Genomic DNA, 12,939 nt, shown 5'->3' on the forward strand with positions numbered 1-12,939 from the left:
CCTCAGACTGCTGCAGGAAAAAGATGACAGATGTGTTTAGAGCTTGATCTCAAACAAAGTGGAAGTGAAGTGATGGAGGTGGTGGCAGTGACGGTGACAGTGCCAAGTATCACAGAAGAGACAGAAGTCATAGCAGAGGTAGAGGTGATGAGGGTAGAGGTCATATTGATGAGGATGATAGGGAAAAATTAAGTAAAATTTAAAAATCTAATTAGGGAGACATTGACAAATGTCAAGATCTGTGGACTGAAGGACTAAAGGACAATAGAAGGAACATTGGTCACTGGAAACCGATTACTTAGTCTCCCTGACAGAAAGGGATGTTGGAGAGGAGAATAGGCAAGGGGAAGATTTGGTGATTAAACAACCAGTTACATGAATTTAAAGTGAGAGTGAAATATCTGAATGGGTGCTCAGTTGGACTATTAGTTTGTCATTCCAGATGGCAGTCCGATAGTAAAGAAAACTCATTATTTTGAGTCAAAGGACCTTGCTTCAGTCCCACAATGAGATGCCTATGTAATCGTATGTAACCTCTGAGGCTTAGACTCTTTATGTATAAAAGGGGCAAGACGGTACGTAATTCACTGGGCTGTTGTAGAGAAAACAAGATGGAGTTGTCGAGAAGTATGGATCCCGAGATGTAGATTTGGGGATCATCTTTCTACGTAAGTTTTCCAAGGACCACTTCAGTTTCCCATCACCACAACCCCACTAAAGAAAGCTTTTAAAAAAAAAAATATTGAAAATCTTGGTTTCTCGAACTTTAAAGTGATACACATAAAAGGGCTTGCTATGAAAGGAGTATATTGCTACCCAACCATCTTTCTTGCAAATGGACATGTGAAAACTATGAACTGAGAGGCTGATGTGAAACTGTCCATAAAGCTCTCAGATCATTCCAGTCCTTCTGTGCAAGTTACAAGAGAGTAAAACCTTCAGATGTTAGAACAAGACTCAAGAAGAGAAGCACATATTCATCCAATCACAGAAGTTCAGTGAAAGACTTATTAGAAGGAAAGAAACTACTTGTTTTCCCACACCTCATACCAGTATGAGCATCTCAATCTAAGATTCTGAAGTAACAACACGCACTTATGATGTAAGCCTCAGACCCAAGGCTTGTTTCAGCTGTGGCCAAGGAGAACACATTTTCAGAAGGGGTCGTCGGCACAGTGCATCTCGGCCAGACATGGACCTAGGAGGGTGGTTTCAGAGCCTCCCCATGACGCACATCCTTGCTCTGTTTGCTTCACGAGAATTTCAGGTTCCCACCTCATCCACAACATATGAAAAACACATCGCAATCATATTCGGAAATGTCCTAAACCCAATTAATCAAGAGTCAAACCAGCATGTGGTTGTCCAAATTCTGAAATTTTGTTTTATAATATCATTAAAGCTGTTTTTTAAAGAATTAGAAAAATGAAATATATATTTCTACCTTAGATCCTTACAACTCAAAAAATATAACTCATAGGACAAAGGTTCATATGAGCTGAATACTTTCTTTGCCTTTTTCTAGAGAATGAGTTTCTGTTTACCTGCTTGATGCCACAAAGAACACAAATTCCAGAATAGTGATTAGCTTTCAAATGGCTTATAGATACAGAAGTACTAAGATTTTCAAACGCTGCAAAGTAACTTCAATGGATTAGTATAAAAATACATGTTTATTTTAGCATACCAGGTACAATTTTATAGGCATGTGAAATTTTATACATTCAGGTTCCTAAATTAAGGAGTTAAGTGTAAATCTGAAAATGGTGCTGAGATGCCATTAATCATAGATTTAAACTGTGGGCTATAGAGAGAGGCCATTTAAAAGAGAACAGTCGTGTCTAAAATGCCTACCTAACTAGAATGGTTCGAGTAACCTGGTTCTGCAACAGAGTGAGTTTCCCAGGGAGGGTATTGTGGCAAAAAGATAGAATCCTGCAAAAAGAACCCTCCTCCTAGTGAGTGTTTTTGAATTGCAATTTTGTTCATTTAAATTTATAAGGTTCAGATGAATTTGTCCACACTTTGTATTAATTTGTGATATTTATTCCCATTCTGTATTTTCAAAGACCATGAAAAAGAATGCACTCTACTAGATTCTCCTCATGTGTAAATTCCTAGGGAGTAAGTAGGCACTTTGGGGGAATTTAGCCCATTAAGTAACTATTATCTACACTAATGGAAGGGAGAGAGGACCTAGATAAATCAAACCAGGGATAGTATTCATAATTCCATTTACTTTTTGAAATGCATGGTAAAGTGGTAATTCAGCCAAGGACCAGTTTCAAGGAGTTTGCAGTCATGTGGGAAAATTCAGACGTGTGCACAATAAAACAAAAACAGGAGTCTTCAGTGACATAATAGATATATGGGTAAGGTGCTGGGAGGACTCAAAGAATCAAAGAACTGGGGTTATAAACACACATGGTGATATTTTCAATAAAGCATTACTTAGGCAGAAAATCTATCCCTCTCCCTGACCCTCTCCCCACCCCCAACCACACACAGAATGGTAACTTCTCAGCTATAGAAAAATCAGAACAGAGCGGATACCCTTTCCTCTTTTTTTTTTTTTTTTAAAGATTTATTTCTTTGAGAGAGCAAGAACATCACACAGCACACAGGGCAGGGGAGAGACAGAAGAGGAGGGGGAGAGGGAGTGCCAAGGGGACTCCCCGCTGAGTGTGGAGCCCTGCTTGGGCTCCACCTCATGACCCTGAGATCACAACCTGAGCCTGTAATCCAGAGTCAGATACTTAACCCACCACACCACCCAGGTGCCCCATACCCTTTCCTTTTTTACAGATGGATATAATGAATACCCAGTAAAAGAAATTATATTTCCTTAAATTGTTAGATTATATCTAGGCGATTATTTCCACACTGGGGACACGGGCTGATTTAACATATACATGAGGTTATTAGATATAGTTCTAATAAGAACGTAACATGAGAAGGCCTTCTGCACCTTATTCTTATGTTGAGCCTATCTGCAGAAGTCTGACATAACCATCATCTTTGGAATCAGAATTCACTTTTTTATGGGGGGTAGGGGGAGCACATTCTAAGAAATAAACATTAGTTTGCCATATACCTAATTCCTTGTATCAGAAAGCAATCTAGATACCTTCAGCCTCCCGCCCACTCTCATGCTTATAAATGTGAATTCAAGAATTCTCATGTTGAACAATATCATGGTTCTTAATTTATTAAGTAAGACATTTATGGCATAAGAACCCATATTTCTTTCTGGAAAAAAGTCAAAGTTCTCTATATCATTTTTTTAAACCCTGAATGAAATGTTCAGAAATGCCAGAGATATAGGATTGTGAATGTTTCTTGGATCAGGATGACCATGAAACAACAGGAGGGGCTAGGAGATGCACTATATTACTGTTTATTTCAATTTTCCAACATGCTGCTTAGATTTGTACAAATATTAGAATAAGGGGGAAAAGTTGGATCTCACTTGAAATGAGTAAGACTGAAAAACTTTTACTTGCTGCCTTTTGGCTACTAGGAATTTGGAATTTCTCATTAACAATTCAGTCCAGGGGCACCCGCCTGGCTCAGTCGGCAGAGCGTGAGACTCCTGATCTCAGGGTTGTGAGTTCAAGCCCCATGTTGGGTGTAATGTTTACTTAAAAATAAATGGAAGAGCTAAATCTTGAAAAAAATTCAGTCTAACACATATACCAATCCTTTCTCCAAAAATCTAAATATAAATTATTAGATATAATCCTATCTGAAATGTAAAATGACAAAAATTTAGGTAGGTTGATTCTACTAAAGGAGTGTTAGGCTCTTTTCAAAACTATTTAATAAAGTCATGAAATTTTGCCAAGAGCATTGCAGTGCTATTCAGAGTAGAGTTTCTAAAAAAGTCATCTCAGTCTCATTTCCTGAACTGTTGAATTATGGATATATTTTGATGAATGATAAAGTATAGATGAGCTATTTAAAACTGGAATGGGTTACAATCACTCTTCATACCGCAGTGAATGAAAGACCACTGGGTAAATGCCAATGAACCTAAGAGTTTTCACACTCTAATTGTCCTAATCCTCCTCCTGAGGAATTTGCCATGAATGTGTACAAACGATATTTACCTTTGTTCAAAAAGTTACTTATGGTCTCTTACTGGTTTTCACAGCAAGAGAAATTGGGCGATATTTGCTTCTCCCTTCGCTATGTCCCAACTGCTGGCAAGCTGACTGTTGTCATTCTGGAGGCAAAGAACCTGAAGAAGATGGACGTGGGTGGCTTATCTGGTAAGACTGATGTGTACTGGGCTTTTCTAAATGTTGTTTTATCATGGATATCAAATGCATAGCACACATGCTGCGACTCCCCACTCCTTATTGAGCACAGCTCCCTTCCCATGGAGAACTAGAAGTGGTCTCAGAACCCATCCCAACACAGTGCTCCAGAAGCCACTCTCAATTTATTGGAATTGGCATAAAAGATGAAATTTATTTTCCCATTTCACAGCCAGAGTATCAATAATTAGTTCTACAGCATTGAAAGCTGGACTTTTTTTTTCTTCTCCTGTAAAAGGCAATGCCTATGATCATTGGGTTTTTTTTGTGAGGTGTTTTGTTTTTTTAACCAAAATTTACCCATGACAGGAAAATGGTATTTTAACTAAGACTTATTTATTAGGATTGTGATAGTCTAACATAGTTTTTAGTAATACTGTTTTATTAAAGATGCAGCATTTAAAATATAAGTAAACAAAATCTATTTGAGGATGGATCCCCAAAGTAACACATTTATTTCTACAGTTTATGTTGGAGATGGAGGAGACTTTCAGATTTAAAGTTCTATATAATCTAAACTTGTTTTTTTTTTTTTAAAGTGTTCTCTTGCTCAAAAGCTAAGTCAACTGAAGGATTTCCCCAGCTGAATAGGAATTTTTAAAAATTTTCTCTTCTGTATAATTATATTTTAATTATATAGTAAATTATTAAAGCATAAGAAGTTTTCCTTATATGCCACAAGGTCATCATAAATAGACTACAGTTGTCATTGTTTGTGGCTGTAAATTAGAACCAATATTACTGGTTATTCAGTGCTTTCTCTAATAAAAATATTGCAAACTTCAAAAGGTCATCCTAATGCAGCATGGGTCATTTTATATTCTAGAGCATAACAGCTCAAAAGTGTTAAAGCTGAGTTTCCACTTACTGAACTACTAATTTGTCAACCAAATTCTGGTATTGAAGTTTATTTCTCTTTATAAATAAGTTGCCTGGGAAAGCTACACTAATTCATGTCACAAAGACCCCATTTAAAAACCTACTGCTTTAAAAAAATAAATAAATAAATAAATAAATAAATAAAAATAAAAATAAATAAATAAAAATAAATAAAAAAATAAAAACCTACTGCTTTCACTGCTTAAAGAATAACAGAGCAAATTTAAAGCAATGAGCAGTTTCCTCTAGAAATGTAAGGGAAAAAAATTTAATGTGCCTAAGATGCAAAATATATGCAGATATAAATGTATATGTGTATACACATACACCTTTTTTGATTCTGTCCACTAACAAGGCCTAGAAACAAAGACTGATCCAAGGGCAACCAGCATCTCTAGCACCAGATATGGCTTGAAAATACGCTTTCTCACTGAAAGAACCTGGTACTTATTGGAGAAATAGCAGGAAGTATACAGGCCTAGAACAGCTCATCTAACCAGAAAGCAGGGAAGCTACCAAAGAATACAAGGGTCATGTCAAAAGACTTGGAAGCCACCCCAAAGGTACTTTCACTGGCCAAAGCTGTGATCATTTGAGTGTCAGTAATCTAATAAATGTAGGGTATTCAAATCTAAAACAAAAAAGCATTTACTGTCCGGAGAAAGTCTCAACTTTAAGAACAGTTCACTCCCAGATACTACTTAGTACCTGAGGTACGACTTCAGACAACTCTGACCTCTCTTTCCTTTGGTTCAATGGCCAAATCCCATTCTACATGGTGTCTTCGTATCCTGCCTCTTGCGCTCCTTTCCCAGCTCCCACACCAACCACCACCTCATCGCCTGCGTCCAGTACCCCTAATCTTCCTTCCAATTCATCGTATTCCCTTAACAGAGTTCCAGAGGCAGCTTAACCATGAAGCCAATGAAACATCAGGGGCCCTCATTTGTTTTGTCTTCTTCCAAGGTCCTAGAAATGAGTTCCCATGATCCCTGGTATTTCAGTCACAATTTGTCAGTCACAGTCTGAGTCTCTGACTTCACAGCCATCATTCATCTCTTCTTGTTTATCAGCAACTGGGTGGCTACAGGCATTTCTGAGATTTCGTTATGGAAATCTGGGTCTAGCGGAATATATGTAATGTAGCTTGTAATCACTTCCACATGTAGGCAGGTTATTGGGGGTGGGGTTACAGGGGGAGGACTCCTACCACCCACTCTGCTAACACTGTGACATGAAAGGGGCAAGGCCAAAGGTCATATCTAATTTAGTATTCATCATTTCCTATGGATTTTTTCCTTCTTTATGTTCCTTTTATTTTCAAATGTCAAACTACATTTGCTAAAATGGCTAGTTATTTGAATCAAAGTGGCTGTTTTGCCAGGGTCTAAGATTATATTAGATTTGGGATCTGTACACCCTGCATCTACCCCTACACTGCAATTACCTGGAATGATTTTAAGGATATTTCAAAACTCCCAATCTCAAGGGATCCATTTGCCTGTGAAATTAAGTCAATCATTCAGGTCTACCTATCATAGATCCCTCCAGACTATCTCCCACTATATTTTTATATTTTAATCAAATTAGCACATAGTTCTTCAGACTGTATAATTTGCTGCCTCCATTATTTGCTTAAATAATTTCCTTCACCTGGAACTCTTCCTTCAAACAATGCCTAAATACTATCCATTTTTAGGCCAAGCTGACGTCTTATATTCTCCATTTGTTGAACAAATAGTGTCTCCCTACTTTGTGTTAGGCATTGTTCTTGGAATTAGATTTATATCAGTGGACAAAACGACTTAAAACCTTACCCTTGTGTAGCTTACATTTTAATTTGGGGAGACGGGGAACCAATAAATTAGCATCTAGCATGCCAGGAGATGAGTGCTATGGAAAAAGCAGAGCTTTTTGAAGTCTTTTCTGATCCATCCTGATAGAATACATCTTTCCCTTTTTTAAATGCCAACAGCAGTTTGTTTACACCCTTCAAACATCACCCTTCTCTCTCACTAGACTCTGCTCTGTATTTATATCTCTCACAATGCCCTCAGTGACTGGTAGCACTGAACATAGCTGCTGAATGAATAATGAATTATTTACAAAGGAGCTATGGCCTGGAAAAACAAGTCTTGCATTTCAAATCTGTCTAACCTACTTACCGTTAAAATAACTTTAAGCACTTGGATGGTCTATCTCAAAGTAATTTGACCTATATCCGAGGAGACCAAAATTATATAATGAGATCATCCCAGGTAATTCAAATGTTTAACAACAGTTGCCAGAAATGGCTAGTTACTTAGAACCAAAGTGGGCTGTTTTACTAGGGTTTGATTCCCACTCTACCACTACTGGCAATTTGACATTGAGCAAGTTATTTAGACTTCTGAGCTGTAGTTGCATTATGTATAAAGTGGGAGTAATAGGATTTTTTTTTATAAAGGTGCTGTGAGAAACAATGTACAGAAGTTGGCACACCTAAGTGCCCACTAAATATTCTTGTAATTATTTCTATTAGTGACTTTATGAAATCGTTGGCTAAATATGCAAAATATGAAAGCAACCAATGAACAGTTTAATCAATTACTTGACTAGGATAAAAGAAAAGTTTAATAGGATTGGCTGGTCAATTAAGGCAAAATGAGATTAGCAGTCCTATGTTTTACACAGATCAAACAGTGAATTAAGACAGGGTAATGAACTAAACAAGAAATATTGGGGAAAAAAAGAAAAATGTTAAATAATTTTTCTTACTACTCTACTGCAGGGTTTCTTTTCTACTATGTAAATTTAAAATGCATTGCATAAAGATTTTGCTTCTATCATCTACCCAAATAGTAAATCATGCAAATTCCAACCCTTCTTATAGGACAAACCTGACTGGTCCATTCGCATGTCTACAGTAGACCTTTGCACTTACATGCTTAATATTCCAATTCTCAAGTATTTGTGAGCAACAGCTAGAGTTTCTGAAGTTTCTATTTGTATTAAAATCTTGAATCCTGCAGATTTCAAGACTGTCCTTCAGGAGTAAATTGGTAGAGTAGAAAACAAGTCAGGTTTTTTTTTTTTAAAGATTTTATTTATTTATTCATGAGAGACACAGAGAGAGAGGCAGTGACATAGACAGAGGGAGAAGCAGGCTCCATGCAGGGAGCCCGATGTGGGACTCGATCCCAGGTCCCCAGGATCACACCCTGGGCTGAGGGCAGATGCTCAACCACTGAGCCACCCAGACTGCCCACAAGTCAGGTTTTTTGCCCCATACTTGGAGGAAAGGAAAAAGAAAAATCAAGCCTTCTGCCTAGTAACGACTTCCCAGTATCTTCACAGCCTCTTATACATACATCTGTGTGCTTAGAGTAAATTTCTCTTCAAATAAATGTTGTATTTTTTGTGAAAACTGGGGAAGACTATGAACACTGTATTAGTCCAGTTAGGCTGCTATAACAATTTCATAAGCCGAGTGTCTTCAATGGAAACTTATTTCTTATAGTCCAAGATCAAGGCACCAGCAGGTTCAGTGTTAGGTGAGAAACTGCTTCCTGGTTTATAGGTGGCTATCTTATTTTTGGGTCTTCACATGGCAGAAGAAGGCAGCTTTCTGGGAACTCTTTTATAAGGGCACTAATCCTATTCATGAAGGCTTCACCTTCATAACAAAATCACTCCCCAAAGGTCCCACCTCCAAACACCATCACATCGGGGATTTGGTGTCAACATGGGAATTTTCGGGGGATGTTAGCATTCAGTCTGCAGCATAGAAGTCTAAGAGATCTAAGGCATTAGAATAGTTGAAGATTCTCAAAGGTGTGAGGTTGTAGGTCTTCTATTTTTGAGCTATGTATTTTTTAAGATTCAAATCTACACCTGTGCAGACTCTCAAGTTACTCTCATGGAGTAAATACCTTGCTCCTAACTGAGCCTCTTGTTTCTGTTGATGTTACAACAATTACTTTTCTCACTTTTTGTTTTTGTTCGTTTTCTGTGTATGCATGTGAGTGTGCATGTGTGTGTGTTTGGAGGGGGATTGTCATACCAGAAATTTAAAGATTTGTAAATACGGCTTAAATGAGAAAGTTCAAGACTAAGTTCATTTGGGCTTTCTATCACAAATCAAAAATTTTTTGGTATTCTAAGGATATAGCTGTTTGGAGAAGACCAAAATTCTGAATCAGCAAAATGGAAGGGAATAGAGGCTTTTAAATTTCAATTACATTGAAACTTCTCAAAAAAAATTTATTTTTCAGATTTAGGTTAACACTTATGTAATTATAACACTGTTATAGAACACTTTCTAGCATAGAAATCTTTTCCTAATTTGTTTTTTACATGTGGTTTTCATGATAGACCTCTGAGGTACTTTCTGAACGTAATATTCTCAGAAAATTGGAGCTTAGAGGCATGAGATAATGTACATAGATCGTCTTGCTCCATGTCTGACACATAGGAGCTGTTCAATACTGGCAATTGCTTTTGACTTCACTGACCTTCAAAGTCAGCAGCTTGTAGATGGTATACCTGGGACCAAAGCCCAGATTCTTATTCCCAATGCAGAATGTCTCAAAGACCATTCCATTTCCCTCTTTCCCTGCAGCTGACTCATAGTCCTCTTGAAAATTTTCTGAGTGGTTTGTACAGCCAGAAACCATGGCAAATAGACAAGAGTTAAGAAGTCTGTCAATCCTGCCTCTTTGATATGGGCTGTATTTGCCTAAATTGTAAAGAAAACAACAAAAGCACATTGAGCATGTCAATAAAAAGGTGTTGGAAAAATACAGATGCAGAACTAAAGTCTCATAAACACCTATTCCAACAGTCTCCTGAAAGTCAAGGAGCGAGAGAGGTGGCTATGAGATGGCATCAGGTCAGAAACATCCTAAGGGATGGCTGGAGGAAATGTAGTTGAAAGCGCTCATCATCTTTCTCCCTTTTACTTTCCACCCCAAGCCCCACCCCTAGTTTCCTTCTGGTCACCCCCAGTCCTGTCTTATCACTATGGAATTTACACTGTGTGAAGCAAAGGGTCAGGGCTGTAGGAGAGATTCCCCCTAAAGCATCTATGTCCCCCCAAGGGAAAAGGCAATGATAATTCATAAATGGCCACAATACTCAACGGAGATAAGGAAGAAAGGGGACTTGTGGTGGTAGAGGAGTCACCATCCCCATGTAGCAGACTGCTAGGATGTGGTTGAGGCAACTAAGACCTAAGCCAGTAAGATTTACCCTGCCTACCCCACCCAGCCCTCCATACGTTCATACATACACACTGTTAAGATACAATTTTTAAATAGGTATGTCTTCTCATTTCTAGTGTTCTAGAAATAGAGTTTGAAATCACCCAGGAAAAAGCAACTCACCCAACCTCAGGGAACCACTTGATTCCACATAGAAACCAGGAATGAACAGAGGTAGGTCATTCTTTCAGGCATAGGTAGGTAGGTAGGTAGAGTATCACATCACATGAAGAGATGATATCCTACCTACATAAGAATCACCCCATTGTAAATGTTAACATTTAGGATTTCAGGGACTACCTCAGACCAAGCTATAACTGAATATAAAGGGGGTGGGAACCTGGAAATTGTGTTTTTAAAGTCCTCCATGTTATTCTCATGCACCTTAAATTTGAAAATAACACTTTATTGAAAGCATATAGAGTATTAGCGGAAGCCAGGCAGGAAATCATACTGCAGTATATAAATGTATCAAATCAACATGTAGTATACCTTAAACTTATAAATGTTATAGGTCAACTCTATCACAAGAAAAAAACTTTAGAAGAAAACTCTTAAGTAGAGGCTTAAATGTTACATAACTTTAGCTGAGGTCCAGGCCAGCCAAAGTCCAAGTTAGAATTTTTTTCCTGGTCAGTGAGGTAAAATAGATACTTTGCCTTATATAATGGAATTTCCTTAAATAAGAAGTTCTATTTATTTTATCAGCCCAGTATCCTCTTTCTTGAGAAATACCTTGTCCACATGTCTAAATTATTGTCTTCTTCAGTCTGTTCTACTGAAAGACAAAAGCAGTAGATTGTTCCTTTATACATTCATGACCGCCACCCTTATCTGTCCTTTCCATCCATGCTGAAAGCATGACAAAGATAAACCACTCTGAACTCAAGTGATTTGAGCTAAAAGACACTAGGCTGGGACCTGAGCCAACAAATATAAAGTAGCAAAAACTTATTTGAGCCAATTAGATAGGGATATACAAATTAATTGGCCATGATATCAGGGTCAAGCAATTATATGCAAATAAACTAGCATCTTGAGCTAACAGGACAGGAATATGCATAATAAGTTGGCTGTGATGTCAAAAGTTTCACCCTAACTTTAGGCTTGAATGTTACAATATAAAATTCCATGACACTTCAAAATGCTTAGTTATAATATTGATAAAATAATCTGAATCCCTAATATGTGAACAAATTGATCTAAGAAAAAAGAATTACATATCTTTAAACTGGACCATTACAGAAATTGAGTTATTACAAAGGGTTATATCAAAGCTTAATGCAAGTTGAGACCCAAACACAGTTCCAAAAAATGGACAGAAATGCTATGTCTGAAGAATTAACAGTGGTTTTGATAAAAGGAGAAGAGCAGATGTAGAGTGTGGGCTAGATTTGAAATCCAGAAATGAGAGATAGGCTGAAACATATTAGTATAGAACAGTTAACACAAAAATGCCTAAGTCAGTCCTTTAGCCAGCAGGTACATCTCCAATCATTTAACAAACATCATTTGAATACCCACTCTCTACCAGGCATTGTGCCCATCCTTGGGTACACAAGTAAAAATAACAGCAGACATTTACATCACACAATGTGAGCCACTGTTCCAAACACTTTATATATGTTAACTGATTTAATCCCCATTACAATGCTAGGAGGTAAATATTATTTTTAATGTTACTTTATTAATGGAACTGAAGAGGTAAATAACTTTCCCAAGGTTACAGAATTAATTTTGGCAGAGTTAGGATGTCAACCCAAGCAGTCTTCAGACTCCATGAATAAAACATGACTTCTAAGTCCTTATCCTTTCTCACCAGGTTCAACCTGGAGAACAGATGGCTGACTACATGCTACACTTTGAGCATAGTCAAAAATTCTACTCAATTCCATAATTCCTTGAAATCCAAACTAAAATTCCATCATGGAAGCCACTAATATAAATTAGTTGGTTGACTTTTTAACTAGTTTTTAGTTACTTGGACAGCAAAGACAGGATCAATGAGTACCTAAGAATGGTCAACAAATATTAACAGATTTCTGGGCTAGAAGGACCATCTCTATTTCCTTCTTGTATACAGATTGGTATGTTATTTTAGTAATTGAGTCTTTGCACACTAAAGAAGATGAGATACAAAACAGTGTAGTTTCAACTACATCACTGGTAGAGGTGTAAAGATGTTACACATTATGGAAGAAAATCCAAGTCTATGGGATTTGAGTGCCTATTAGGTAGTAGAGAAAGACTAAAAAATTTTACCTATGGCTCAATTTTATCAAGGGTTGATTCTGGAAGACACTGTGTAATATTGCTGGGAGAATGGGGCAATATGATTTTATAATACAAAATCTTATTACCCCTTTGTCAAGTGCTACGGAGTTCTAGAAGTCAAAAATCAAATTTAAGTAACTTTGATGAAATTAGAATTGCAATTGACAGCTTACTAGGAAGATAGAGCTCAGCTGAAAAATCAACAGATGGAAAAGTAGAAATAGTCA

At 37.3% G+C, this 12,939-nt stretch overlaps 1 protein-coding gene, 1 long non-coding RNA gene and 1 other non-coding gene across 9 annotated transcripts in view; 2 read left to right on the top strand and 1 right to left on the bottom strand.

The window, feature by feature from the left end:
• Positions 1-12,939, top strand: part of SYT1 (synaptotagmin 1) — a 535,022-nt gene that overhangs the window by 434,522 nt on the left and 87,561 nt on the right. For all 4 annotated transcript variants that reach the window (XM_038558525.1, XM_038558523.1, XM_038558526.1 and 1 more), the window contains one exon: positions 4,154-4,271. In XM_038558525.1, coding sequence (XP_038414453.1) covers positions 4,154-4,271 — 118 coding nt within the window. The remainder of the gene's footprint in view (positions 1-4,153; positions 4,272-12,939) is intronic.
• Positions 1-12,939, bottom strand: part of LOC102155931 — a 304,818-nt gene that overhangs the window by 195,212 nt on the left and 96,667 nt on the right. The window lies entirely within an intron of this gene.
• TRNAR-CCU lies at positions 3,559-3,631 on the top strand. The gene has a single exon. It is a non-coding gene; the product is annotated as a tRNA-Arg (tRNA).

Source organism: Canis lupus, chromosome 15 (genome assembly GCF_011100685.1).
Source record: "Canis lupus familiaris isolate Mischka breed German Shepherd chromosome 15, alternate assembly UU_Cfam_GSD_1.0, whole genome shotgun sequence".
Lineage (NCBI taxonomy): Eukaryota > Metazoa > Chordata > Mammalia > Carnivora > Canidae > Canis > Canis lupus.